The following is a 25589-nucleotide window of genomic DNA, read 5'->3' on the forward strand; positions in this document are numbered from 1 at the left end:
AAAAAGTAATTCTTTATTTTTAAATTTAATTTTTATGTTAATGGGAATCTTTTCATTTCCTGAGTCTACTTTCATCTTTACTGTAATTATGAAAGATGGAAGTCTAATACTATTATGTGAAACCTTAATTCAATTCATGTTCATGTGGTCTAACAGAAAATTGAGCTGTTCGTTACAACAGAAAAATTTGATAGCATATTACTGATAACAGAGTATTGGTAGTCACAATGGGCGTGTGTAGATGAAATGTCGGCCCTAAATTGAAGAGGTGAGTTTTAAAAAATACTGCTTCGATTTAGGGATGATTAAACCTCCGTGTCATGCATACACCCCACTGACTTACCTACCTCTCCAGCAGGGAGGGGAGGGTGAGCTGCCAGTGGGCAGAGCAGTCCTTGGGCTGTGGGGAACCGGGGAGCCAGTGCTTCCCTCCACAGCAGTGTCATCTCCCACCCCCAGGCAGCACCTGCCCATAGGCACCCGGTTCAGGCGGTCCCAGGGACACCACAGGCACGGAGGGAAGCACCAGGCCCCCACGCAGCTCAGGCAGATAGGCAGGCTCCGGGGGGGAAAAAAAAGATCAGGCTTGCCGTTTTTCTTGGGTGGAGCCTGTTTTCCTGGGATGCTGCCAGGCTGTCTGCAGGGCTTCCTGCAGAGCCGCGGAGCTGCATAGAGCCCAGTGCTTCGCTCCGCAGCTGTAGGGGCAACAAACTAAAACTCCTTGAACTCCTTGAAGGAGTTTTAGTTTGCAGTGCCCCAAGTCATTTAAGGTGCATTACACCACCAAATTTCCTACAGTGCCTGGAAATAATGCGCATTACACCATTGAGGCATGCAAACACCAACACCATTAAAGTGGTGCAAAAGCATTTAGCCCACTTCAAAGCGCCATACCCACATGCCTCTCGTTTTGTCTACACACAGCCGATATCTTTGTCAATGATTTATTATTAGATTAAGCAAAAGACAACAGGCTATGGGTAAGCATAGTCAATTATTAAAGTAGTGATATGTAAGCAGACCATACTTTGGACTACAGAAAGATGGAAAAAGTACTTCAAAATATCAGTCTTATATGAAAATTTTTGCACTGGACCTTAAAGGGAGGCAAAGGGACCCTTTTTAGACAGCATCAATGAATTTGTTTAATTTTCCTGGGATTTGATATGTTAAATTGTTTGGGATTTCAGGGAAAGTTTGTAGCAAATTATATTAGCACTATAGTATGTTATCTGAGCAGCTTCTTACAAAAAACAGAGGATATTTATCAAGGTTAAAGCTCCATGGCGTTTTATCTGTCACTGGTCTCTAGAACACTCCCTTGCTAGAATGCATTTTTGGCTGATGGGATGTGTAATAGTGATTCTTTCCATATGCCTTCTCAACCTCTTCCAGAATTGAGTGATGTAATTAGAGTCCCCCAACATGTAGAAAGATTTTAGTCAGATTTTATATTTTGGACAAAAAAAGCTTGCCTTACAGATGGAAACACCAATGCTCTGCAAAATGGCAAATTCTGCATCCTTGTTACACTGAGAAATTTTGTCAGTCAGTGTACTAGAGTTTAATATTATTTGCACAGTCCATGGACCATTTTTAATACAAACATTTTGTCAGCATATAACAAGGAGAATATGAAATAAATCCTCCTTCATGGGCTTGTTATATAAAAAAAATATAGTTTCCAAAAAAATATACTTTCCCCAAAAATAGAAATGAATGAAGTGGTGATTTACAGGGGACTGTGACATAACAGTCTTGATTTTTCCTCACTAACTAGAAGCCTTCTGTTATTTTTTGCTTGTTAAAACATATGGAGCTCACAGTATCACATCTAGCAGTGTCTTTCTACTGTTCAGTGCACCATACCTTTAAAGTTTTATGTTGGTCTCTGAAAGCTGGAACATCTGTCAGAGTAATGAGAATCTGCCATCATCTACCTTCAAATAATGATCAATAGGGATTTATAGGACTGTCATGGACACTTCTGTAAGAGAGGCATGAAGGATACAGAGTTAATTTGACTTATCCATGCCTTCATAAAAATAAAGAGACAGAATGTGAAAACTGTAACAAAAATACATATCATTTGAAAATTAAATTTGAGTGTGTAACTATTCAGTGTTACAGGGGTGTCAGTTGTAGCCGTGTTGGTCTAAGGACATAGGCATACAAGGTTCTTTGGGTGAATCTGATATCTTTTATTAGACCAACTAAATAGTTGGAGAACAATTTTTAAGCAAGCTTGCAGGTTCATAACCCTTCGTCAGGCTAAGGAAGTTTCAGCAGTTGGTGTGTGCTCTTCCTGGATGGAATGAAAAGTAAAGAAGCCAGAGGCAGTGCTGGTATGCATACAGTGAAAATATAGATGGAGGAGTCAATGGGTGAGAGACAGGCTGGGTGTGGGGGAGAGAAGGGGGATGAGTAGTGGAGAAGTAGCTGGCGAGTCATATGTCAGGTAGGTTATAATGTGTCATAAATCCAATGTCTATATTTAGTCCATGATTTTTAGTATCCAGGAGGTTGATGAAGTGCAGTTCATAGGCTCATCTCTGGGAAGTGTTTTGTAAGTTTCCTTTGAGGATCAGGACTGAGAGATTGGAGAGAGAGTGGTTTTCTTGTGAGAAATGTGCCCCCACAGGTAATTGAGTATTCCTGTCTTCGATAGATTTCCAGTGTGCGTTATTCTGGTGTTCAGTTGTTGTTTGGTCTCACCTGTGTATTTTCCATCTGGGCATTTTGTGCTTTGGATGAGATATATTACATTTCTGGAGGTGAAGCTATAAGATCCAGGAATGCTGATGGCTCTGTTGTGGGGTGTAGTGATTGTGGGGGTGGTGGAGATGTGCTGGCAGGTTTTGCATTTCATGCCATTGACTCCTCAATCTAGATTTTCACTGACTGCCTGTCTTGTATGCACACCAGCACCACCTCTGGCCTTTTTACTTTTCATTCCAACCAGGAAGAGCACACACCAACTGCTGAAACTTCCTTAGCCTGACGAAGGGTTATGAACCTGCAAGCTTGCTTAAAAATTGTTCTCCAACTATTTAGTTGGTCTAATAAAAGATATCAAATTCACCCAAAGAACCTTGTCTAACTAGTCAATAGCTATTGTTAACAGTAGCTAACATAGTGCCAATGCTTTCTTTATATCTTTTTTTTAAAATACAATTAAGCCTTGATTTTGTGGCTCTGCCTAAGTACAGTGAGCTCATTTTGTGGAATGTCTGGTTTAAACATTTGCTACACAGTATTAGAAAGTCTGTTGAAATAGTAAAATAATATAAAATAATTGCTGTTTCTGCTTGGCACCACCCTTTGTTATAGCACACTAGACTACCAAAATGAGCTTTTCAACAGACCCAAAGGTCATCTCTTCTAGCTCTGTGCAAGATGCATGATGCACTATTCCTAAACTGTCCCAGCCATTACAAAAGCAGAAGATACATGATTAAATAGAACAGTCAATCCCAAAGAATCATTTTTCTAATAAAAGATACAATTCTGAAATCTGACTACATGGATATATAGGCCATATCCAGGCAAACACGGCCATGCGGTATGTGATGTCACAAACACATCTTTGGTGCCACATACCACGCTTGTAGGTGTTCTCTGCACTCAAGGGCATGCTGCCCATGCATGCTCTGCTCCGCCTCTTTTCTTGTTTCAAACTGGGCTGAAATGAACAAAGCTGTTAGAACTTCATTCCCTTTGTTGTGAAGCAACATCTGCCAATAGGACATCTGGGAATGGCTTGTGGCTGCTGCAGCAGAACCAGGAAAAGTTGTGTGACCACAGCTTTTTCTCCCTTACTCCCATATAAATGGCCACATTCAACTTTTGAAAGTTTTTTTTTTTTCAGAGCCATTCCCTGCAATCTGCCAAGCACTAGGGGTGTGTAGATAATTGATAAATTGGTGTAACAGTAACCGCCCCCTCCCCCCCGCTGCCGAAAACAGGAGAAAAATATTGATTGGTTTGGACCGAACAAAAGTTAACGCTTTTGTGTATTTGTCACTGGAGAAAATGAAATATTTCATTTCTTTTCATACCAAACTAAATATGCCATTTGACTGGATATAAAGTATTTTGTTGCCAGGAACTTGTAAGATTAAGAGCTGGATTACCATAATACAACCAGAAATAGCTATGTCCTTTTATTCAAAATTCCAGTGTACAGGGCACTTGCTCAGCAGGTAATAGACCTCTGTTCAGTTACCTCCTTTGTCTATCAGCTTTGAACTTATATCTTCCACCTCCCAGAAGAGCACTCTATTCACCAGACACTGGGGGTGCCTATACACATGCACTGAGGATGCTCCAGTGCACTGTAATTAATTCATTGAGTCTGCTGCAGTGTAGTAATTACCATGCTCCAGCAGGCTCCAGTGTCACATGTATCAGCATCCCTGCGCTAAAAAATGGTGGTGGGGATGCTTTAACTATAGCTCATTCAATGAGCTTTAGTTAAAGCACCCCCGCTGCCATTTTTCAGCATGATCAATGTGATGTTTGGATGCTTTAATTAGGGTGGCTCTCAGATCATTAACAAGCACCCCATGCCTCTTTGAGCATATGTACAAATGCCCTGGGGTACTGCAGGAAGGCTGGGTCTCATTTTGTCTTGTTGATACTGTTCCACTTTGCATGAAATAATTATATATTTGCTATCCATTGGCAAAGAGGATACGGCCCAACTGAATGTCCTAACCATGAGGTTAAAGAGTCATCAAATCAAGAAATGATGTGTGTAGACAAAATGGGGGCTCTAAATTGAAGCAGCAGGTTTTAAAAAACACCACTTCAATTTAGGACTGATTAAACCCCCATGTTGTGCACACACCCTGCTGACTTACCGGCCTCTCCAGCAGTGGGGAGGGGAGGGGAAGCTGCTGGTAGGCAGAGTGGTGCTGGGGCTGCAAGGGAGCCAGTGCTTCCCTCCGCAGCAGCGGCGGCCCCCCTCCCGGGTGGCACTTGCCCACAGGCACCTGACGTGGGCGATCCTGGGGGGCACTGCAGTTGTGGAGGGAAGCACCAGGCCCCCACACAGCTCAGGCAAGCAGGCAGGCTCCGGGGGCTGGAAAAAAAGATCAGGCTCACCACATTTCTTGGGAGGACCCTGCTTTTGCAGGCTGCTGCAAGGGTCCCTACAGGGATTCCTGCAGAGCTGTGGAGCTACACGGAGCCCAGTTCTTTGCTCCATGGCCGTAAAGGAGTTTTAGTTTGCTGTGCCCCAAGTCATTTCAGGTGCATTACACCACCGAATTTCCTACAGCAGCTGGAATTAATGCGCAATAGGCTGCTGAGGCATGCAAAAACCAACACCATTAAAGCAGTGCAAAAACATTTAGCCCACTTTAAAATGTCATGCACACACGCCTCTCGTTTCATCTACACAAGGCCATATTTTCTTGGTCTCTCCATGATTGTTAAAGATCTCAAGGGACTTTTTACAAAAGGAAAAGTGTTAGCCACAGCCTACAACCATAATTTTAATTGGCCTTACCTATCTTAAACCCTTTTATCTTCATTTCCTGTCCAAAACTTCTCCCTGTCCTTCTTTGCCCTAATAGAATCCCAGTAAATTAAATTGGATGGCACAGGGTGTTAAATCCAAACCAGATGCTATTTTACCTCATGCCAAAATAGCATTTAAAAAACCATACTGCTTGGATAAGAGCATCAGTGTTCCCTGTTTCCTAAAATTTAGGAATTCAGATTCACCTTTGTTAGGCTCAAGGCATGCTTTAGAAAATGCCAGCTCTTAGTTTTCACTTGATTTGATTACAGAGATATAATGAAGTAATTCTTCTGTTGCAAAGACCTCAGAAAGAGCACAACAGTCAGGATGTTTTTGGCTAGGGACAGACATTACACATAAACCAGTTTAAGTGATCAGAAACTGGTTTAAACCTGTAACAGAACAGACATTCAATGCACATATATCAGTTTGAAAATGGCTGGAACTGGTTTGAGATAAATCTGGTTGAACATAGCATCAGATTTAACTGATTTGGCTAAAACTGGTTTATGTAATGTCTGTCCCAACCCCTTTCTGGTTTAAGTTAAACCAGACTCCCCCAGCATGCTCTCTGGACTGGGTGGGGCTCTCTGCTCTACAGCAGAGCTGGCCCCTCCCCTCTGATCCTTGGCTGGAGCTCAGCAGAGACTGCAGGAGTCTGCCTGGCTTCTTCCTACTCACCCCATCTGCTCTGCCTTACACAGACACCTCTCAACATTAGCTAGTACAAGGGTTGTCAAATGGGGGTATGCGTACCCCTGGGAGAACTAGGGAAGGCCATAGGGTGTATGCGCAGGCAGGGATGGAGCACCGCCACCCAGCACACCATGATGCCACCTCCAAGGAGCAGGGCCAGGGTGAAACGAGGGCAGCAGCACCCCTCTGTGGGCTGTACAGGCGCCTCCCAGATGGTTAGATATGGGTGGAGTGGGGGGGAGTTTGCACACAAAGGTGGCTGCTGCCACCATCCACCACCCCACACTGCCGCCACTCTGCATCCAGTCGCATGCCATGCTCCTCCCACCCACTTCCCTCTGCTCCACAGCTGGCTGCTGGGGTTATACTTATTAAAAAAAGTTGAAAACCCTGAGCTAGCAGACCACATGTTGGCTATGGCTCTGCTGTGGCAGACAGGACAAAGGCAGAATCAACAGGTAGCTGGTAAATGTCCCTCCATTGTTTTTTTAATGGTCAGATAAACACTGAGTAGGGATGATAAAAACTCTGTTATCAATTCCCTGCTGGGCTGGTTAGAAGCGGGGAACCTCTCCCTAATCGGAGCATTCTGCTGGGGCCTGACCACGCTCTCCTCAGTTCAGCACTGTGGAAGGGAGGGGAGGACTGCTTTAGTACCCCCTGGCTTCTAGCCTAAGCTACTACGAGCATGTGCCTGCCTGCATTTCTGGGATGTCTGTACAGGTACAAACTGACTCAGCCTATCCAGGTTAGACTAAGCTGCAAAGATTGAATCAATTCAAGCTCAGGCTTTCTGAATGTCTGTCCCTAGCTTTTGACACTATGCATTCCTATTTGAAATCCCTGGATCACATCATTTTCTGTAGAAATGGCACACAAGGAAGAGATACATATAACCTCACATCCAGCCACCCTTGACATCTCAATGTGAGTGACTAAGTAACCATTTACAGCTGGATCAGCAGAGGTGGTGGTGGGGAGTGGGGGGTTAACCTTTTAACACAAATCCAGGGAAGAGTTTTAAGTCATTTCTATGGAATCATAGCAAAATACTTCAACTGCTCTTTTACCCAAATCTGATCATGTACCATACCCTTAAAGGACAGTGAGAATGATGAAACATTAAGATGAGGACTTTAACAAGAGCAATCCTGGCAAAAAATATTGCTCCTAAATTTGGTCAATAAATGAAATGCCTCTAATAATTCCCTCCTACTTCATGGATTCTAATATAGTTTGAATACTTATCTTACATTATCATAGTTTTTCAAAGTTTAGTATAATGGTAATAATTCCTTCATGTATTAATTTTGTTGTTATTTCCGGGTGGTGGAGTGAAGGGGTGGAAATCCGTTCTCCTTTCTTTGGTAATAATAAAATGAGAGTCTGATGCAGTGACAATAGGTTCTAAGAGGTGCCTGTTTACTTCTGAAATTTCCACACTAAGTCACCTTCCAAGCAAAAACTGCAAGCTGCTATATGCAGTCAAATATTTAGTTTATTGCTAAGATTAGATTAATCTTGCTTGCTGTTACTTTTTATTCTTGGCAACATTAAAGAATTTCTGTTTTCCAGTATACCTCTCAGGGATATTTTAAATATATAAATGCTTCTAACATTTCTTCTTTAACAGTTTAGTATAAAAGGGTGGATTGCCAGCCCTGGAAACTACAGTCTGTTTCTCCATAGAATAGCTGTAATGCAGACCAGCAGTTACAATTTTTCCTACACATCACCACAAGTGCGTTCATCAAGTCTGACCTGTGGGAATCCACTCAGGATGAAACCATAGCTCAGTTTCCAGAACTATTGAGTAGTTGACCTTTGATCTATCTTCTGTGACTTACAGTAAAGTGTTCAGTTATTGTGATTGGAATATTTGACCATTAATAACTGGTTTCATTTGTATAGATCACTAGTACATATCTGATGGAACAGAGTTTTAATATAATATGTCCTACACTGCTGAGTATCCACTGACTTCAGGAGTGTTAGAATTTCAGCTCTGTAGTAGGAGGTTGGTGGTGTTTGTGGCCAAAAAATAGGAAGAGTAATTATTATGATTTGTAAAACAAAAAGTCCTGACATTCAATATTTCTTAAATTACTAAGAGCTCTTGGAAATGATCTGAAAAGCCAAATATTGACATTTGTTAAAACATTCAATAAGTAGTTTAAAGCGAGCAAAAAGTATCACAGTTCCATATACTAGATGTATATAGAACCAAATTTGTGAAACTTTACAGATAAGAACTGAGGCAATTCCTTTAAGATGAGTGAGCACCTTGGCTGCAGTCCAGCAAGGCATTTGCACATATGCTTAACTTGTCTTAAGCATGTGCTTACCATGTTTACTTGAATACAAGATGAGACTCTCCCTCCAATCAGCATGAGGAAAAAAGCCCCTAGTCTTACTCCTCATAAAAGGAAACTTCATTAAGTAAAATGTTTTATCAGATTTATGGGTACCCATAGTAATTTTCCTATGTGCAAATTACCATAGGTATGTTTATTTCAAGATCAGTGTATTCACATTTGTCCCTCACTTCCATGTGCTCAGGGACAGCAGGGTCTGACAGTAAGGGAGGAGAAGTTGGGGAAGGCAGAGGGCAAGGGGGCCACTTAACTCCCTCTGACCCAATTTACTTTCCATGCTGTTGCAGTGGGAGGGGGACAAATTCAAGATAAACCCCCAATAATTAGTTTCGATACCTGGAAAGTTATAACAAATTTATAAATTCTCCATATATATAATCTAATTATTGGGAGGTCCTCTTATATTTGAGTAAATATGGTAATCACTCTTCTGGATCAGAGATAACACACTCAATATCTTGACCTTACATTTTATTTATGAATTCTTACATCTGCATGACCCCTTTGCAGACACCTGGCCTAGTTTATTAGCAAGTTAGCTGTGGTGGTATTTAATGAAAAGATCCCAAACCACAAGTTTGTCACATAATTAATGGCTTTGTGGAGAGCATCCTCTGTTGATGCCTGCAAATGCCACCTGGCTTCTAATAATAGGATCAACAAAAGTCCCAATTACACCTTTGTTATTGATTATTTTTCCCTGCAGCTTCTGTATAAGTAGTAAAGGGTGACATTTTCCTTCATGCTGGTATGCTGCTGAAATGTTTCAGAGGTTATGATATAATTTCCAAGGTGAATATGCATTGCACCTCTTGACATACCAGGTCCATGGAATAGCAGTAAAACAAGGGATTAAAATAGCCATTCCCAACCCGGGTGATGTGAAGTTGCTTTTAATGTGCTATGGCACCCAGTCCCTGTGGTTACTGGCTCCTCCACCTGCTGAGTACCTTGTCTCCAGCCTCCCTCCCCTAGCTGCTCTTCTGAGGGTTCCTTCTTTTGCCCATGCTCCCCATATGCCCCTGCACTGACTGCCCCCATGCACTGAGCTGCATTCTCTGCCAAAGAGGAGTGGGGTCATGGAGCCTCTTTTTTCACCCTGGCTTATTCCCCAGCTGTTAGCATGCTCCGAGGGTCTTTGGGACCAGGTGGCTCTGTTCACCAGAGTGCAGTTCCCCAAAGGAGCAGCCACGGTGGTGGGGACTGTGCTTACCCCCTCAGGTACAGCCCAGGAGCGGGGAGGTACAGGCAGTGGTAAGAATGGGGCATGGCAGGTGCACTTCTACTGCCCTCATCTGGCTGCAGCTTCTGTGTCTCTATCAGCCAGTCACACCTTTCCAACTGTTATATGGGCAGTTTCTTCCTTCGGGTGTCTAGTAACCCACCCCCAAGCTGCCCCACATGCCAGCACCTGCTGGCACAAAACACTGTGCACCCTCCCCGCTATGCTCTCAGAGGTGCCCTGCCACCTCATTAATCCTTTTAAGGCTGCCACAGGGTGCAAGAAGGTAAGCACTGTAAGAAACAAACTAGCTTTTAAAATGGGGTGCCCCTAAATTCAGAAAAGTTATGAAGTGAAGGCCTTGAATCTAAAAAGGTTAAAAACCACTGGGTTAAAGAGTATGGAGATAACAAGGGGTATATCTTCAAGAGACATTTACTGTAGAGTTGTCTAATTAACTCCACAGTAAAGTCTCAGCGTCTGTACATGTGGCCTTATTAAGCTGCAGTAAACTAATACATGCTGACATAGCTTAGTACTTGTAAACACTAATTCTAGCTGGTGTTTTTTAGCATGCTGCAACACACATCTAGACACTGGCAAGGCTGGCTGGGGCATGAGGATGATTCAGTATGCAGACAGCCTGCCAGCTAGCCCTATGCTTGTAGCACCCTCATTCCCTCAAAGCAGTGGGGGGTGGGGGCCAAGCTGCAGCTGCAGCTGGGCAGAAGCATGGAGAGCAGCACCGTGCCTTGCCCAGGGGGGTGGCAGGAGCGCAGAGCTCAGCTGGGTAGGGTGTGGGTATGAGATAAGCTGAGAGGGTGTGGGGACCCCCACCCACTCCCTCCTGGCATGCAGCAGCTGAAGGCAGGTGGGGGCTCAGGGTGCTAGTGCCCAGCGCTGGCGCCTGGCAAGGCTGGCTCTGGCCTGCACTGTCCAAGGGGGGAGGAGCGCAGTCTGCCTGGACCATCTCTATTGCATGGGCTCTGTGCCATGCACCTGCAGCTCCTGGACTCACATCAAGGGAAGCCCTGCACTGGAGCCAGCTGCCTTCCCTGCCCTCTGCCACACAGGTCCCTGGATTCCACTAGGAGTGGAGGGAGCCCCACCCTCTGCTCCCCTGTGGAGTCCAACACAGGGCTTCCCTTGGTGTGAAACTGGGAGCTGGAGGCAGGCCAGGTGGAGCCCCCACGATAGAGGTGGCCAGGCAGGCTGAACTCCCCCGCCCCATGCACAGCACTGGCCAGAGCCACACCCCATCAGGTGCCAGCCCCTGCACTGAGCATGAGTGCCCTGAAACCCTTCCCCCCACACCTGCTGCTGCTGCCAGCAGCAGAGACTGCATGCCATGGGGAGGGGGAGTGCGGGGAGGTTCCCACACCCTCCCTCACACCTGACAAACCTCATATACCCACACCCTTCCCCCACAACCCTCACCAACATATACATACCCCAACATACTTTATGCCCCCACACATACAACCACACCCCCTCAAACATCCCCCACACACACGGCCCCACACTCCACCATACACACACACACACCACCATACATACACATCCCATCATACGCACAATATAAAAGAGTAAGATGTTATTTTTGAGTTATTATGCAATCACCTGTATATAGACTATGCAAATCCTGACAAAAATATTTTTTGTAATAAAATTAAAATATGTTATAGTAGGTGTTTGCCTTTTAGTGAATGATTTACCCTTTTTTTTGGTTCTAAGATGGCGACCCTCCCTCCCTCCAAAAGGAGTATGGGGCTGGGGGGCAGCAAGGGGAGGAACTTCCAGTGGAAAAGATTAGGGGCCAGGGGATGGGGACTTCTGGTCCCAATATGGTGACTAGGGGACAGGGGAACTGTCAAGGGGCGGGATGACCCATGCGGACCTCAGCAGTTCACCAAAACTCATTAAGTGGCTCTCCGGCCAAAATAATTGCTTGCCCCTGTACTTACTGTGTGTGTGGATGCACCCAAGGAGCATTTTGCCAGGGTTTAAAGTATAAACTACTTATGCCCTCTAGCGTTATGTGAAAGGGGCATCATCACCCTTGATAGAGTATCTCTTTTCTCCTATTTTTAGGCTTAACTAATTTCAGAGTGGTGCTGACTTCTTAAAATTATGTCTATATAACTATCCCCTACCCCCAAAAAGTTAGACATAAAAGCACTTCTTAGTGAGCACTTCTTAGAGAGTCCTGCTCTCCACACAAATCGTGATGAATGTTTTTCACTTGCTCTGGTTGTACATGCCTCCTGCATTGTTGGGAATACACTTCTCTTTTGAAGGATTTCTTTGGCTGTTGGATGTTTCATTGGAGTTGGGAGGCTGCAGCTGCAGTTTACAAAATTGAACACCTGGCTGACATATGTTTGACATTTCAATTTTGCTTTGTATGATTCACACATTTTTGAGGTTTCATGGGCATCTCAACAGGTGTGAAATCCCCTATGCTGTTTTTCCATTGTATTGCAAATGTAGACATAGTGTGTTAGGTTCCCAGTGGGTGTAAATTAGCTGTTATTAATACAGTTATTGATGGTATCCTGATATACACCAACTAAACAGCCTGATTTAAATAGAAATTCAATTCTAAGCATAAACATTGGCTCAAATGGAATATTAAGTAAATCTCTGAGTGTTCACATTTGAACTTCTTTAAATCCTTATCTTTGATTTGATACATTATGTTGGAGACAAGCCATTGATCCATTATTTTGTTCGGCAGGTTACTCTTTTGTATGCTTAATGATTTAGTTTAAGCAAGGAAAAGTACTATTCTGGTTCTAAATTTTGTGTCACATAGGTACCCACATGTGGTAGTGTTGCCTAATTTGTGTCAAAAGCCAGTAAGTTAAATGCACTGATAATTGAGCAAATCTGACCTTTCCTGTATAGGTTAAATCCCTTATTTGTTTAAAAATGTCTTCTAGTAATCTACCTCCATGCATATTTTAATATTTGAATTACATTTTACATCGAATCAAAAAAATAAAATTACCGAAGTAGAACTTACATACAATGAAAGCTAGAATTTACTATTCCTTTTTGATGAAAGATCCCCAGATTGTTTAAAAGGACTCTGTTAGCCCTATTGTAATTTGTTTGTGATAATCCTGCCATGTAAAGTAAAATTGTTCTTTGATTTAACTCTAAAATTATTCCATTGTACTTTACTGTGGTATACAGTTTGTACCCTGCCATATTCTAGAATGAGACACTTATTAAAGTGGCATCCATCTGCCTGAGTATTGAATGTGTAGCGGTTTAGTGAGAACCACAAGAAACATGTTTTAAAAAGGAAGGCTCACAAAATTTTTGTCCAAGAGTACATTTGTTGGTTGAGGGTTCACAACATAGGTGACAACAGTTGCATTCTGCGTAGTTGTGCCCAGTGGTAAGTCAGGGAAGAATATATTTGTTTAACCATACCTTTAACTACAAATAAATTGCTCTATCAATTAATTAGAGTCTAGTAGTAAATTTTATGAACATTGAGGGTAAAATAGCAAAAATGGCATGAGATATAGAGATAAGTTATGTTTTACAAATAATGGATTAACCAGAGTTTCCAAGTTTTGTGCCTCTAAGGAGACAGTATAAAAACACCCTGGGTGTGTACAGACTTGTTCAGCAAATTTAGTTAACTTCTCAGTTAATTTATCTGGAAACGTTTGCTGTTGTCAAATGGAAATAATGAGCTTCTAGGGAACATTTGGCTTTAAGGGCTGCAGCGCTTCCACACTGAATGCCTGAACTCCCCCCAAAAGAATTTGTGTTGAATCTGGCATTAAGTCCTCACTGGTATGTTTAGAGTTTGATTTGGGAGAAAATAACAGAGAAGTGTTGAGTGAGAGACATTATAGAGAACAGAATGTGAATACACAGATCTAGAAAAGGCTGATAGTACAATTGATCAGCTTTTCTTCAATGCCCTAAAGATTAGCAGCTCCATCAAATGTATATTGATCTATCTTTATTGGTTTTGTTCCTTGACAACAGCCCTGTCCCCAAACAATAGTAAGAACAAAAATATATATGAAATATGGTTGAGAAAAATTTGAAAAGAAAAAATCTAGTCCAAAAGAAGGAAGTCTTCAAATATTTGTTTACTTCAGAATTTGTTTGAGAAAAGCCTTATTTATTAAAAAATAATATACTTGGAAATGAACTCATAGGGTAGGACTGTAATATCACTAAGCAGAAGATAGAACTAAAGCCTAAAGGAAGTGGCTGTGTAACATTAGCTAGTGAATGCTCAGTGAAGGGGAGAGAGGTGAGCCAGTGACCACTTGAGCAGTTTAAAGTTACCAAACCAAACAATCTGTATGCCTTTAGGCAAATGTCAGGCCATCCTCTGTTTTGACTGAATTCTTCAGTCATTTACACAGTGAAATGTATTGACATTAAAAAAAAGTCCTTTTTCCCCCTTAGAAATTGCAGTTCGATATGGCTTGTTTTGATACGCAGTTTGATATGGCTTGCAGTTTGATATAAAACCTCGTTGTGTGTCTTTGAGTCAACAGAGTCAGCAACACAACATTTCTAAATTGTTCATTGGCACATTTTGAATATATATACATACTAAACAGTGTAGATTCTTTTTAATCATGTTCCATCAAGCTTTTAGTATCTCTTTTTACTCTACTATTAATAAAAACCTAGGGTGAATTCATGGCTCTATTGAATGGTAAATTTTTCAGTGACTACAGCAAGACCTGCATTTCATCCTTGCTGTTTTATTTTTTATAAATAAAAACTGTGCTGCAAAGTGAATTAACAGAGTTAAAGGAAAAAGAAAACTATGCAAGCAGTGGGTTATCATTTATCATACCAAATATCAATACCTTACGTGTATTCCTTAAAACTCTCTTCACTGGAAAACTAGTATCTGAAATGCACGTGCTTACTGATGCATCTAAAATGCACACAATAATAAAAATGGTCTATGAATTTTTCCTAGTTTCAGTTTATAACTTTGTTAGATTTAGCACCGTAATTTCCCTTGGCAAAGTAGACATTGTCTATGGATGTCTAAATAGGAGCATTTTCAACTATTTTAAAGCTGTTGATTTGCTTTCGTATCATTTGATCAAATTCTTCTATCCTAACTCCCATTCATGGCTAATTGATGGCATATGTGAAATACGGAGCTCACATTGCCGCTTCCTATTTATGCTTCTTCTGAAGATATATTCTGTACTGCAATACAAAATATACAGAACTTTCATGTAATGTAATTATTCAAGCACTTTTTAAAAGCTTAAAATATTGTAAATATCAAGGTAAATAAGGCAGATAAATACCTTTATTTGAGACAAGTGGTATGTTTTTAAGGGTGACTGATGTCCATTTTTAGAAGCAACTGAAATGGTTACCAAAGTTTGTTTTATGTATTAAATTCCTTGTACTAGGCACCTGATGGAAACATTGAGCCACATGTGACATAAAGCATGATAAAACATCAGTGAAACTCAACTGACCTCTTTCTTCTTTGACAGGTTAGTGAAGGATGCACCATGGGATGAAGTCCCTCTTGCTCATTCTTTAGTTGGTTTTGCCACTGCTTATGACTTCTTGTACAATTACCTGAGCAAGAATCAACAGGAGAGATTTCTTGAGGTCATTGCCAATGCCTCAGGATATATGTATGAAACATCATACAGGCGTGGATGGGGTTTCCAATACCTACATAACCATCAGCCTACCAACTGTGTGGCACTGCTGGCAGGAAGCCTGGTTCTGATGAATCAAGGTATGTGCTAAACAATAGGATCATATTTGTGAAGTGTACCAGTTCAGTCAGCTAGAAGTTATGAATAAAGTTTCAGAATTTGATACATGAATTTGTTCTATATTTTATGTGTTAGCACTCAACATCTAAGGCAGCCAGGTGTCAAGGTGCACGCACCAGCAAAAGCCCAGCTACCTAAACTTAAACTTTTGTTACTGCTTACAAGGCATAGAGTTTATTGAACAAAATAATTTTGATGAAGATTTCACAATGAAAGATTGTAAATTTTCTATATTGTGCTTGCTCTGGAAATGCCTGACCTCTGGTATGATAATTAAACACTGTGCTGGCAAGTTAAAGAGATGCAGATTCAAATCCCTCCCTGAACAAGGGGGCCTTGGATCTTGGTCTTTTGTTTCCGGGGTGAAGAACCTAATCACTGAGCCTAAAACAGGGCCGGATCACATGACACTGAGTGCAGGGAACTGCAACTGGGGCAGCAGGACCAATTCAGTATGCACGGGGTTACGGCTAGGGCACTGGGTCCCAATCTGCATGCATGGTGCTGGGACCAGGGCTGGGGTTAGGTCTAGGGTAGTGACAACCAGTCCGGTGCAGGGCCATGGAATGGAATCTGGCATTCAGGGAGTTAATCTTTCAACCTGTTTTCATTTGTGGACCCCTAAAAAATTCCAAATGGAAGTGCAGACCCTTTGAATTTTAAGTGTCAGTATTCACATACTTTGGTTGATCATACCCATCTTTTGTAGACCCCTTAGACATAGTTGGCAGAACCCCAGGGTTTTCCAGACCACTGTTTGAAAATCACTGCCTTAAGTGATTTATGATCTTAATGGCAGAGTTGAGAATTGACCCTGATTCCAGCTGAATTGCAATCTGTGGAGTTACAATAATAACTTAACCTTTTTCAGAAATATTTGGATAGGTTCTAAACTGGTATGTAATGTGGCATAATGGAAAGCTCCTAATTAATTCCTTTCTCCATTCAGCTAGAGATGGTATGAGGACTCCTATCTGTACTTCATCATACATTAATATGTAACAGATTAAAGATTGATGATGTGGCATTTTTGGTAGACTAAATGAAAAAACCATCTACTACCATATACTTCAAGGCAATAAATACACTGTACTGAATTATGTAACAGATAGTTCACTTTGGTGTAATATGCACAATGATAAGTAAGGATAAAAGTTGAAAATGCTAAAGACACGCTAACTACCAAATATTTTTATTGTGGCCATTAAGTCATAGTTCATAATAAGAGTGGAAACATTTTATGTCTTAGACTGCCACAGGGAAGTTCGCTCAGCAGAAGTTGCCAGTATACCTCTTCTGGGTATCAGCGTGCTAGCTGATTTCATCAGCTGAGCTAAGCTGGGGGATGCTCTATTGAATGAATGTCTAGAGCCTTCTTCCACAAGAAAATATATTACTGCCACTCGTAATCTTCCCATATTTGTGCCTGGATACACATTTTGGCTGAAGTGATAAGATGACTGGTCATCTTTCCTTTATAAGAAAACTGTACATATTGGAGATTATTTCAAGAGTTAGTTAATTTAGATCAAGATATAATGGGTGCATTTACACGTGACATTAATGCGACGCAATAAATTCTAGGCCAATTTGAGCCAGAGTCAGCTGCTCCCAGGAGTGGTGTCTGCGTGTGTGCCTGGGACAGCAGCAATTTGACCTGGGATGGAGCAGCCCTAAGCTGGCAGGGGGGGTCAGCCCCAGGCTCTGGTCGTGGCATCAGGTGGCAAAGGGGCTGGCACTGGGTGCATCTACACTGGGTGCATCTACACATGCACTTTATTTTGGAGTTGACTAATTAGCTCTGCAGTAAATCGTCATTGTCTATATGCATGTTGGTATTAGGGTGCAGTAAATTAATTAGCTCTGCCATAGGATAGTACTATCCTATGGTGGAGTAATTATATGCACTGAAATGCCCATGTAGACAGTGATGGGCTGACTGGGGCATGAGGTTGCTAAATTGCAAGGGCTGCCTTGTGCTCAAGCCAGCCTCTGCACTCCCTGATGCTGCCACCCAGAACCCAGAATTGATCCCCAGGTCCCCTGTCAGCCTGCAACTGCTCCTCCCTGGCTCAGACTGCTCCATTTCTTGGTGTATGTGCAAGCACTGTGGCTGGGAGCAGCTCACTTAGACAAAAACTGTGCCAGAGTTTATCACATTGCCTTAATGACACATGTAGTATGCATGAATTTAATCCAGTTAAATTAATTTGAAATAAGGCACTCTTATGTTGGAATAAACATGCCCCACCTGGTCAATTATTAGGATAGGTATTTCAGAATAACTCTCCGTGTTGGCAAGCCTCTATACCATCCAGTATTCTGAAAGCTTTTGTAGTGTGGAGAATTGTTGGCTACATAATAACATTTACTCATACTTTAAAATGTTTAACTTTAAAGTTTTTCTTTGTTATTCATATCAATAAGGCATCCATCAATGTATTTTTATATTACTGAAGCCCTCTAGTGGAAACACTAAATTTGTTTTTACTGCTAGTGCTTTAATTTTAAAGGCAATAAAATTGTTCTGTTATGGAAAGAGATGTTTTTCACTGTGAATATTGAGAATGCGGTTGAGCAGAATAGGGAGTATTCTCTTCAAGTACAATGAATACTTGTTCAGTTGTCTTCCCAAGATTAAATTTGAGTGATTATGTTTATGTGTGGTAATACTTCATGTGTGCTCAGTTTTATTTTCACGCTATAATTGCAAGGACACAGCAGATATAGGCCACATATTGTGTGTAAGGACACCACACTTGGAGTTCCCATATTTTAAAAAAACCTATTTCAGGCTTATAGCATGCTATAAAGTTTTGACAGCACTATGGGCATCTTTCTTTTCCAGGCTATTTGCAGGAAGCGTACTTATGGACTAAGCAGGTGCTTGCAATCATGGAGAAGTCTATAGTCCTGCTGCAAGAAGTTACAGATGGATCTCTCTACGAAGGAGTGGCTTACGGCAGCTACACCACCAGATCTCTCTTTCAGTACATATTTCTTGTCCAAAGACACTTTGGCATCAACCACTTCAACCATCCCTGGCTAAAACAGCACTTTGCATTTATGTATAGAACTGTCCTCCCAGGTAAGTAGTTTGGATCGATGAAGAGACATCTCCTAATTTCTAAAGCAATGACAATTTCTTTATTATAAAATGTTACTTTAAGTAGATGTGTATGTGATTCAAACAATGAAGGATTTTGCATTTTTTTTACTTTGCTACATCATACTTTAAAATTACACTATTGTTGTTGACCTTTACAGTTTGTCAAAAGGTTGGGCAAAGATTTGAGGAAAAACAATGACATTATAGAATTGTTTTTTTACATTTCAGGATTTAAAAGGCTTCAATTTTCTGTTGTTGTGAAAGTGTTCTTATATATTCTTTCTTATATATTTTTAAATTTCATAATTATTATCAGAATATTTAATATTCTTTTCACTTACTGAAACTCATCATATTGGAAAGAAAGTTTTCAGAAAGGAAAAAAAGTGATAATATTTGCATAAAAATTGATAATATTTTCACAAAAACTGGGAAATATCAAGAACAGTCAACAATTTTTTTTTTTTGCAAAGAGAGTTCAGCAAGCAAAGCATTTTTAATTAAACTGTGTTGCTTACTTGTACCATAACAGGTACAGTGATGCCCAAAGGACCAGGTTTTTAGCCAAATGGCTCCACAATTCAAAAAGGATGTGGAGAAGCTTGAGAGAGTCCAGAGGAGAGCCACGTGCATGATCAGAGGTCAGGAAAACAGACCTTACGATGACAGGCCGAGAGCCATAGGGCTCTTTAGCCTGGAAAAGTGTAGGCTCGGGAGTGATCTGATGGCCACCTATAAGTTTATCAGGGTGACCCCCAGGATCTGGGGGAATGTTTGTTCACCAGAGCGCCCCAAGGGATGACGAGGTCGAATGGTCACAAACTCCTGCAAGACCGTTTCAGGCTGGACATAAGGAAGATTTTCTTTACTGTCTGAGTCCCCAAGGTCTAGAACAGTCTGCCATCGGAGGTGGTTCAAGCACCTACATTGAACACCTTCAAGAGCAAATTGGATGCTTATTTTGCTGGGATCCTATGACCCCAGCTGACTTCTTGCCCTTTGGGCTGGGGGCTGGACTTGATGGTCTTCCAAGGTCCCTTCCAGCCTTGAAGTCTATGAAATCTATGAAATCAAAATGAGTGTCAAACATTAGATAGAAAAATATGCATTTTTTGTATTTTGGGATGGGTTTTAGGATGTTCTGTGTTTCAGGATGGGTTGCCATAATATAAACTGCTACCTGAGGTTTTAAGTAGAAGGAAAACTACCCCTAGTGGCCCTATTTTCTGAAGAAGGCAAAATATGTTCCTTAGACATGCAAAACACATTTATCTGTGGAAAAACATTGAAATGGAAAATTATAGCAACAAGTGAATGAAACAATAACTTTCATCTGTGGATCTGGAAAAAAAAAATCATGTCATTTGACTCCTGTGCTGTATCAAATTCCCTTTTCTGTTCCAAGAGCAGATTATCCAGTATAACTACTATGACCATTGAATGTTGTTGCATATTCAGTTTCTTGTTGCCAGAAAAAAGCCAACAACATAATGGATTTTATTAATAGGAGTGTCACTTGCAAATCAAGGGAAGTGATCCTTCTGTTCTGTTCTGCTCCAGAAAGGCCTCACCCAGAGTTCAGTGTCCCAATTTTGGACCCCACACTTCAAGAAATGTGTAGATGTATAAGAATTAGTCTGGCAGAGAGTAAAAAAAAAAATTAGATTCTTGGGAAGGAACTTATGAAAAAAGGCTGAAAGAGAATTCTGAAGAAGAATCTGAAGTACTAGAAGAGTGATTACAAAGAGGATAGACTACTCTCTGTTCGTGCCCATTCATTAATGTGCAGTAGTTAATGTGCATTTAGTTTAATACATCCTTAAATGCAGTACTAAACTAAATGTGCAGTAATCACAGTTACTGTGCAGGAGTGCCAACACACTGTTTTTCTGTGACTGTTACTACACAGTAGCGTAATGACAGTAGCTTTTTAGCACAGTTTTTGACCAGCACACTCCTGCACTGTGTTATTAGGCTACCATGCAGTAGGCGTCTCATAGAGACATGCCCTCTGTGACCATCAGGGAAAGGCCTAGGAGCAATGGCTTTAAACTGCAGCAGAGGAAATTTAGGTTGACAATCAGGAAGAGTTATCTCATGATAAGGGTGGCTAAGCATTTGAACAGGCTACTTAAGAGAAGTTGTGGCATTTCCATTCCTGGAAATTTCCAAGAGCAGATTAGATATACACTTGACTAGGATAGTTTAGTCAGAGATGCCTTGAGCATAGGGCTGGACTAGATGACCTCCTAAAGTCTCTTTCAGGTCTACTTTCCAATGATTGTATGATTTCATAGATAGAATAATATTGGGAGGCTGCATAGAAAGAGTTTAAAGAGATTTGAATGATCCTGTTTGGAACAGTGTGGAATGTAGTAACAAGACATTCCAAGCATGACATGCAGGCTCGAAAAAAAGCAAGAAGGTGAGAAGGATACAAAGACAGTGGTAAGGTGGGTGCTTTAAGGAGAGCAAAAGAAGATTACACTTAAGCTCAGCATTCAAGAGGCCAAGTGCAAAGCCATAAGAAACACAGTATTGCACTAAGTGGGAAGCCTGAATTTAATATGGGAAACTAATAGAAGCTAACAGAGAGATTCAAAAAGAAAATGACTGTTTTGTGTTTGCAGGTGTTTTAGCTGGACAGAGAGGGAAGAAGATGGGAACCTACTAACAGGGGAGGCCATTACAGTAATGAGGACAGGAGGGGATTATCTTTTTACCCATGTGGCTAGAAAGGAAGGATCACATTTTTAGAAGTTGTCAAAGAAGAGTCATGACACAAAAACAACAGAAATGTTAAGCAACTGAAAGATAATAAGTTGAAACATTCCTGAAATCACGTTTTGCCAAGCAGCTGGTGGTAAATGCAGAGAATTAAACTTAAAAGGGAATGTAAATCCTAACTGAGAGGCTGGTTCCTAATGAAGTAGGCAAATGTTTTTATTCATGTTTGATTTTTTTTCAAAATTATATGTATTTTCTTGAATGGGCAAAATTAGGCTAGAAGAAGCACTGTTGAAAACTTTCTAGGACTTCCTTTTCTGATCAGGCTGAACATGCCTTAACAGTTTTTTCTCACTGCATTTCAGTACCTCTCACTACAGTTCACTTCTCTGAAGTCCGAGTTGGAATTAGAAGCTGCAAACATGAAAAATAATTGTGAAAAATCATAGCCAATTTTTACCAAACATCAGAAAAGATTTTGTCTCAGGCTTGCAAGTTTTGGATGAGGATTTCTTGGTTATTACTGTGCCCAAATCTGTTTATACCTCACTAGAATCCAAAGGAGACTACATGAAAAATTTTTTAAATGTTACGTAGATGGAATTCATGAGCCAGATCTAAGCAGGTATAAATGGGAATAATTCTATTAAGTCAGTGGAGTTATACCAGTCTATACCAGCTAAAACTATTCAGAAGGCAAAAATAACATTTTTGACACTCCAGTGCCAACACGTATTAGAATAATGAGTTACACTGAGTCCATGTGGTATCTCACTTATCTGCTTTAGAAAAATACTTAAACAACAAAGAACACTTGCTATCTTCATTACACCAAGACAGAACTGGTTTTGTGAGGAGCCTCTGTGATTTACTGTTGCTTTAAGTGTTTTAGATTGATTTAAGAAAAATTTAAAGCTGCAAACTGAATTCTGTTGTTGCAAGATTTAAGTAAGAGAAGGAAGGAGGATGGAACTTTTTCTCTTTATGCATTTATCAGGGGTATATAGTTTGAGAAGAAAAGGTGAGTATTAAAGTTTATTATAGCAGTGAGAAAAGGCTGCCATGTATCCTGATTATGGGACATTTAAGTGTGTGTGTCTATAAATACTTTACGAGGGCAAGCCTGTTGTATTTGGCTTCATCATCCTCACTCTACAAAACATGTCTTTGTACATTTATTTGCGTGTTCTTATATTCTTTTCAACTTTTTTCCAAGGATTTCAGAGAACTGTAGCCATTGCAGACTCCAACTATAACTGGTTCTATGGACCAGAAAGCCAGTTGGTATTTCTTGACAAATTCGTCATGCGGAATGGCAGCGGGAATTGGTTGGCTGATCAAATTAGAAAGAATCGGGTGGTGGAAGGCCCAGGGACTCCATCCAAAGGACAGCGGTGGTGCACTCTTCACACTGAATTTCTCTGGTATGAAACAGAATGAATGAGTTAAAAAGAAACATGACAGCTGCTTGGCATTAGTGATTACATGTTTCCTTCAGATTTGTAATGGACTGCAGAAATGGAGATTATACTAGTCCTGTGCAACCCAAATTGTCTCCAGACAGAATAGAGGTCAGGACGGAGGAGAAATTCTGTATGTCATTGTTTGACCAGTCTCATTTCCTTCTATGACCAGGTGACCTATCACCTGGACTAGGGAGAAGAGATTGATGTCATATATCTTGACTTCAAAAAAGCTTTTGATCTGGTATCCCATGATCACCTCTTGGCCAAACTGCCCAGTTCTGGCTTTGGCTCCACCACGATCCGCTGGCTGGGAAATTGGCTTCGTGGTCGGACCCAGAGGGTTGTGATTGATGGCAGTCACTCATCGTGGTGCCCTGTGACCAGTGGGGTCCCTCAAGGCTCTGTCCTGGGACCCATACTGTTCAACATCTTCATTAATGATGTGGACATTGGAGTCAGGAGTGGACTGGCCAAGTTCGCCGATGACACCAAACTTTGGGGCAAAGCATCCACGCCAGAAGATAGGCGGGTGATCCAGGCTGACCTGGACAAGCTCAGCAAATGGGCAGACGAGAACCTGATGGTGTTTAACACCGAAAAATGCAAGGTTCTCCACCTTGGGAGGAAAAACCTGCAGCACCCTTATAGGCTCGGCAGTGCTACGTTGGTTAGCACTACAGAAGAAAAAGACTTGGGGGTCATCATTGACCACAAGATGAAGATGAGCCTCCAATGCGATGCTGCGGCTAGTAAAGCGACCAAAATGCTGGCATGCATCCATAGATGCTTCTCGAGCAAATCCCGGGACGTCATTCTCCCCATGTACTCGGCCTTGGTGAGGCCACAGCTGGAGTACTGCATCCAGTTTTGGGCTCCACAATTCAAAAAGGATGTGGAGAAGCTTGAGAGAGTCCAGAGGAGAGCCACGCGCATGATCAGAGGTCAGGAAAACAGATCTTACGATGACAGGCTGAGAGCCACGGGACTCTTTAGCCTGGAAAAGCGTAGGCTCAGGGGTGAAATGATGGCCACTGATAAGTTTATCAAGGGTGACCACCAGGATCTGGGGGAACGTTTGTTCACCAGAGCGCCCCAAAGGATGACGAGGTCAAACGGTCACAAACTCCTGCAAGACCGTTTCAGGCTGGACATAAGGAAGAATTTCTTTACTGTCCGAGCCCCCAAGGTCTGGAACAGTCTGCCATCGGAGGTGGTTCAAGCACCTACATTGAACACCTTCAAGAGTAAATTGGATGCTTATCTTGCTGGGATCCTATGACCCCAGCTGACTTCCTGCCCTTTGGGCAGGGGGCTGGACTCGATGATCTCCCGAGGTCCCTTCCAGCCCTAATGTCTATGAAATCTATGAAATATATGAAATATATAAATATATACAATGCACAGCTCTTATATAGCCCATTTTCACTTGTTTTCCAGCTGTTGCCTGTTCTGGACAACTAGTTTCAAAGGGAATGAAATTCTTATATCTAGTTACCTACATGGGTCCTAAAAAAATCATTTCATTAGTAGTATGGTTAGTTTTGTGCTTTGGTGGTTAATTAAAAGAACATTTGAAGTCTGATTTTTTTTCTTTTACATGTAGTAAAATTAGTTGCTCAAAGAAGTATGTATTCTTTAAAAAGTGTCATGTATATTACTATCTAAGAAGAGGTTTGAAATAAGAGGGGGAAAGCTGATAAAGCACATAAGGCAGTTTTTTTATATAATGTACACCTCCATTCTAATTTGTGAGACTAGACCACCCTGCCACAGGCAAGAAATGAAAATACTTGAGGTTTTAAAACACACATTGCTAATTCCCACTAGTCACTTGACATATACATAGCTAAAGGGTTAATTTAGCATAATATTTTCACTATGAGCAACATGTGTGTTTAATGGATATTATTTTATAATTATGATATATGAGTTAAAAATTTATGAGCAGTTCCCAAAATATCCCTTGATATGGGGCTGATTACCTATTTAATAGAATGTATTTTCTCTACTGTTCCCATATCCTCCCTTTCTGTTCTTATGAGAAAGACAGCCTTACTGACATCAAGAAGTGAGATGTTTGTAGTGGATTCAAGGCATGGAAATAAGCCCTAAACATACTAAGACTTCCTTTCGTGGAACCACCTTGTTCTTATTCTGTATGATGCTGTTTTGGTCAGAAGAGGCACTTGTTTTGGCGTCTTTAGTAAAGAAAGTAAGCTGGTTATATAGGGCCATTGGCTATGGAACAGTGTTATGCATTTAGTCATCTGGAGTTTTTAGCCTCAGAACATGTTACAAAGCTTGTGTTTATGTAAAGTAGCATTTCTCAAGTGGACTTCCATGGGATCCTTTTAAGAGTGCCATAGGGTGCTGTGCAATACTAGCACTGTTGGAAATGCAAACACGTACATATGATTCACAAGATACATTCAAAGATATCGAATAATATCAATAACATTTAGACCCTCTTCTTTTCTGTCTGAGTTCTTTGCAACAAAATTGTTCTATTAAACAAAACACACAAAAAAAACAAGTGATAGCTTTTTTTTTTTAATGGAGTACCACTAAATTCAGAAAGGTATGGAGAGATGCTTTAAGTCTCACAAAATTATGAAACAGTGATGTAGGGTCTGGAAGAATTTTTTGTAAAGTAGAGAGAGGAA

General features: G+C 41.2%; 1 protein-coding gene across 4 annotated transcripts in view; it reads left to right on the forward strand.

Moving 5' to 3' along the window:
- DSE (dermatan sulfate epimerase) overlaps window positions 1-25589 on the forward strand; it is a 57120-nt gene that overhangs the window by 25743 nt on the left and 5788 nt on the right. For all 4 annotated transcript variants that reach the window (XM_090038335.1, XM_090038327.1, XM_090038318.1 and 1 more), the window contains 3 exons: window positions 15331-15584; window positions 18473-18712; window positions 22677-22884. In XM_090038335.1, coding sequence (XP_089894461.1) covers window positions 15331-15584; window positions 18473-18712; window positions 22677-22884 — 702 coding nt within the window. The remainder of the gene's footprint in view (window positions 1-15330; window positions 15585-18472; window positions 18713-22676; window positions 22885-25589) is intronic.

The sequence above is a fragment of the Crocodylus siamensis genome, chromosome 1 (assembly GCF_052110815.1).
Source record: "Crocodylus siamensis isolate JL-2025a chromosome 1, ASM5211081v1, whole genome shotgun sequence".
Taxonomy (NCBI): Eukaryota; Metazoa; Chordata; order Crocodylia; family Crocodylidae; genus Crocodylus; species Crocodylus siamensis.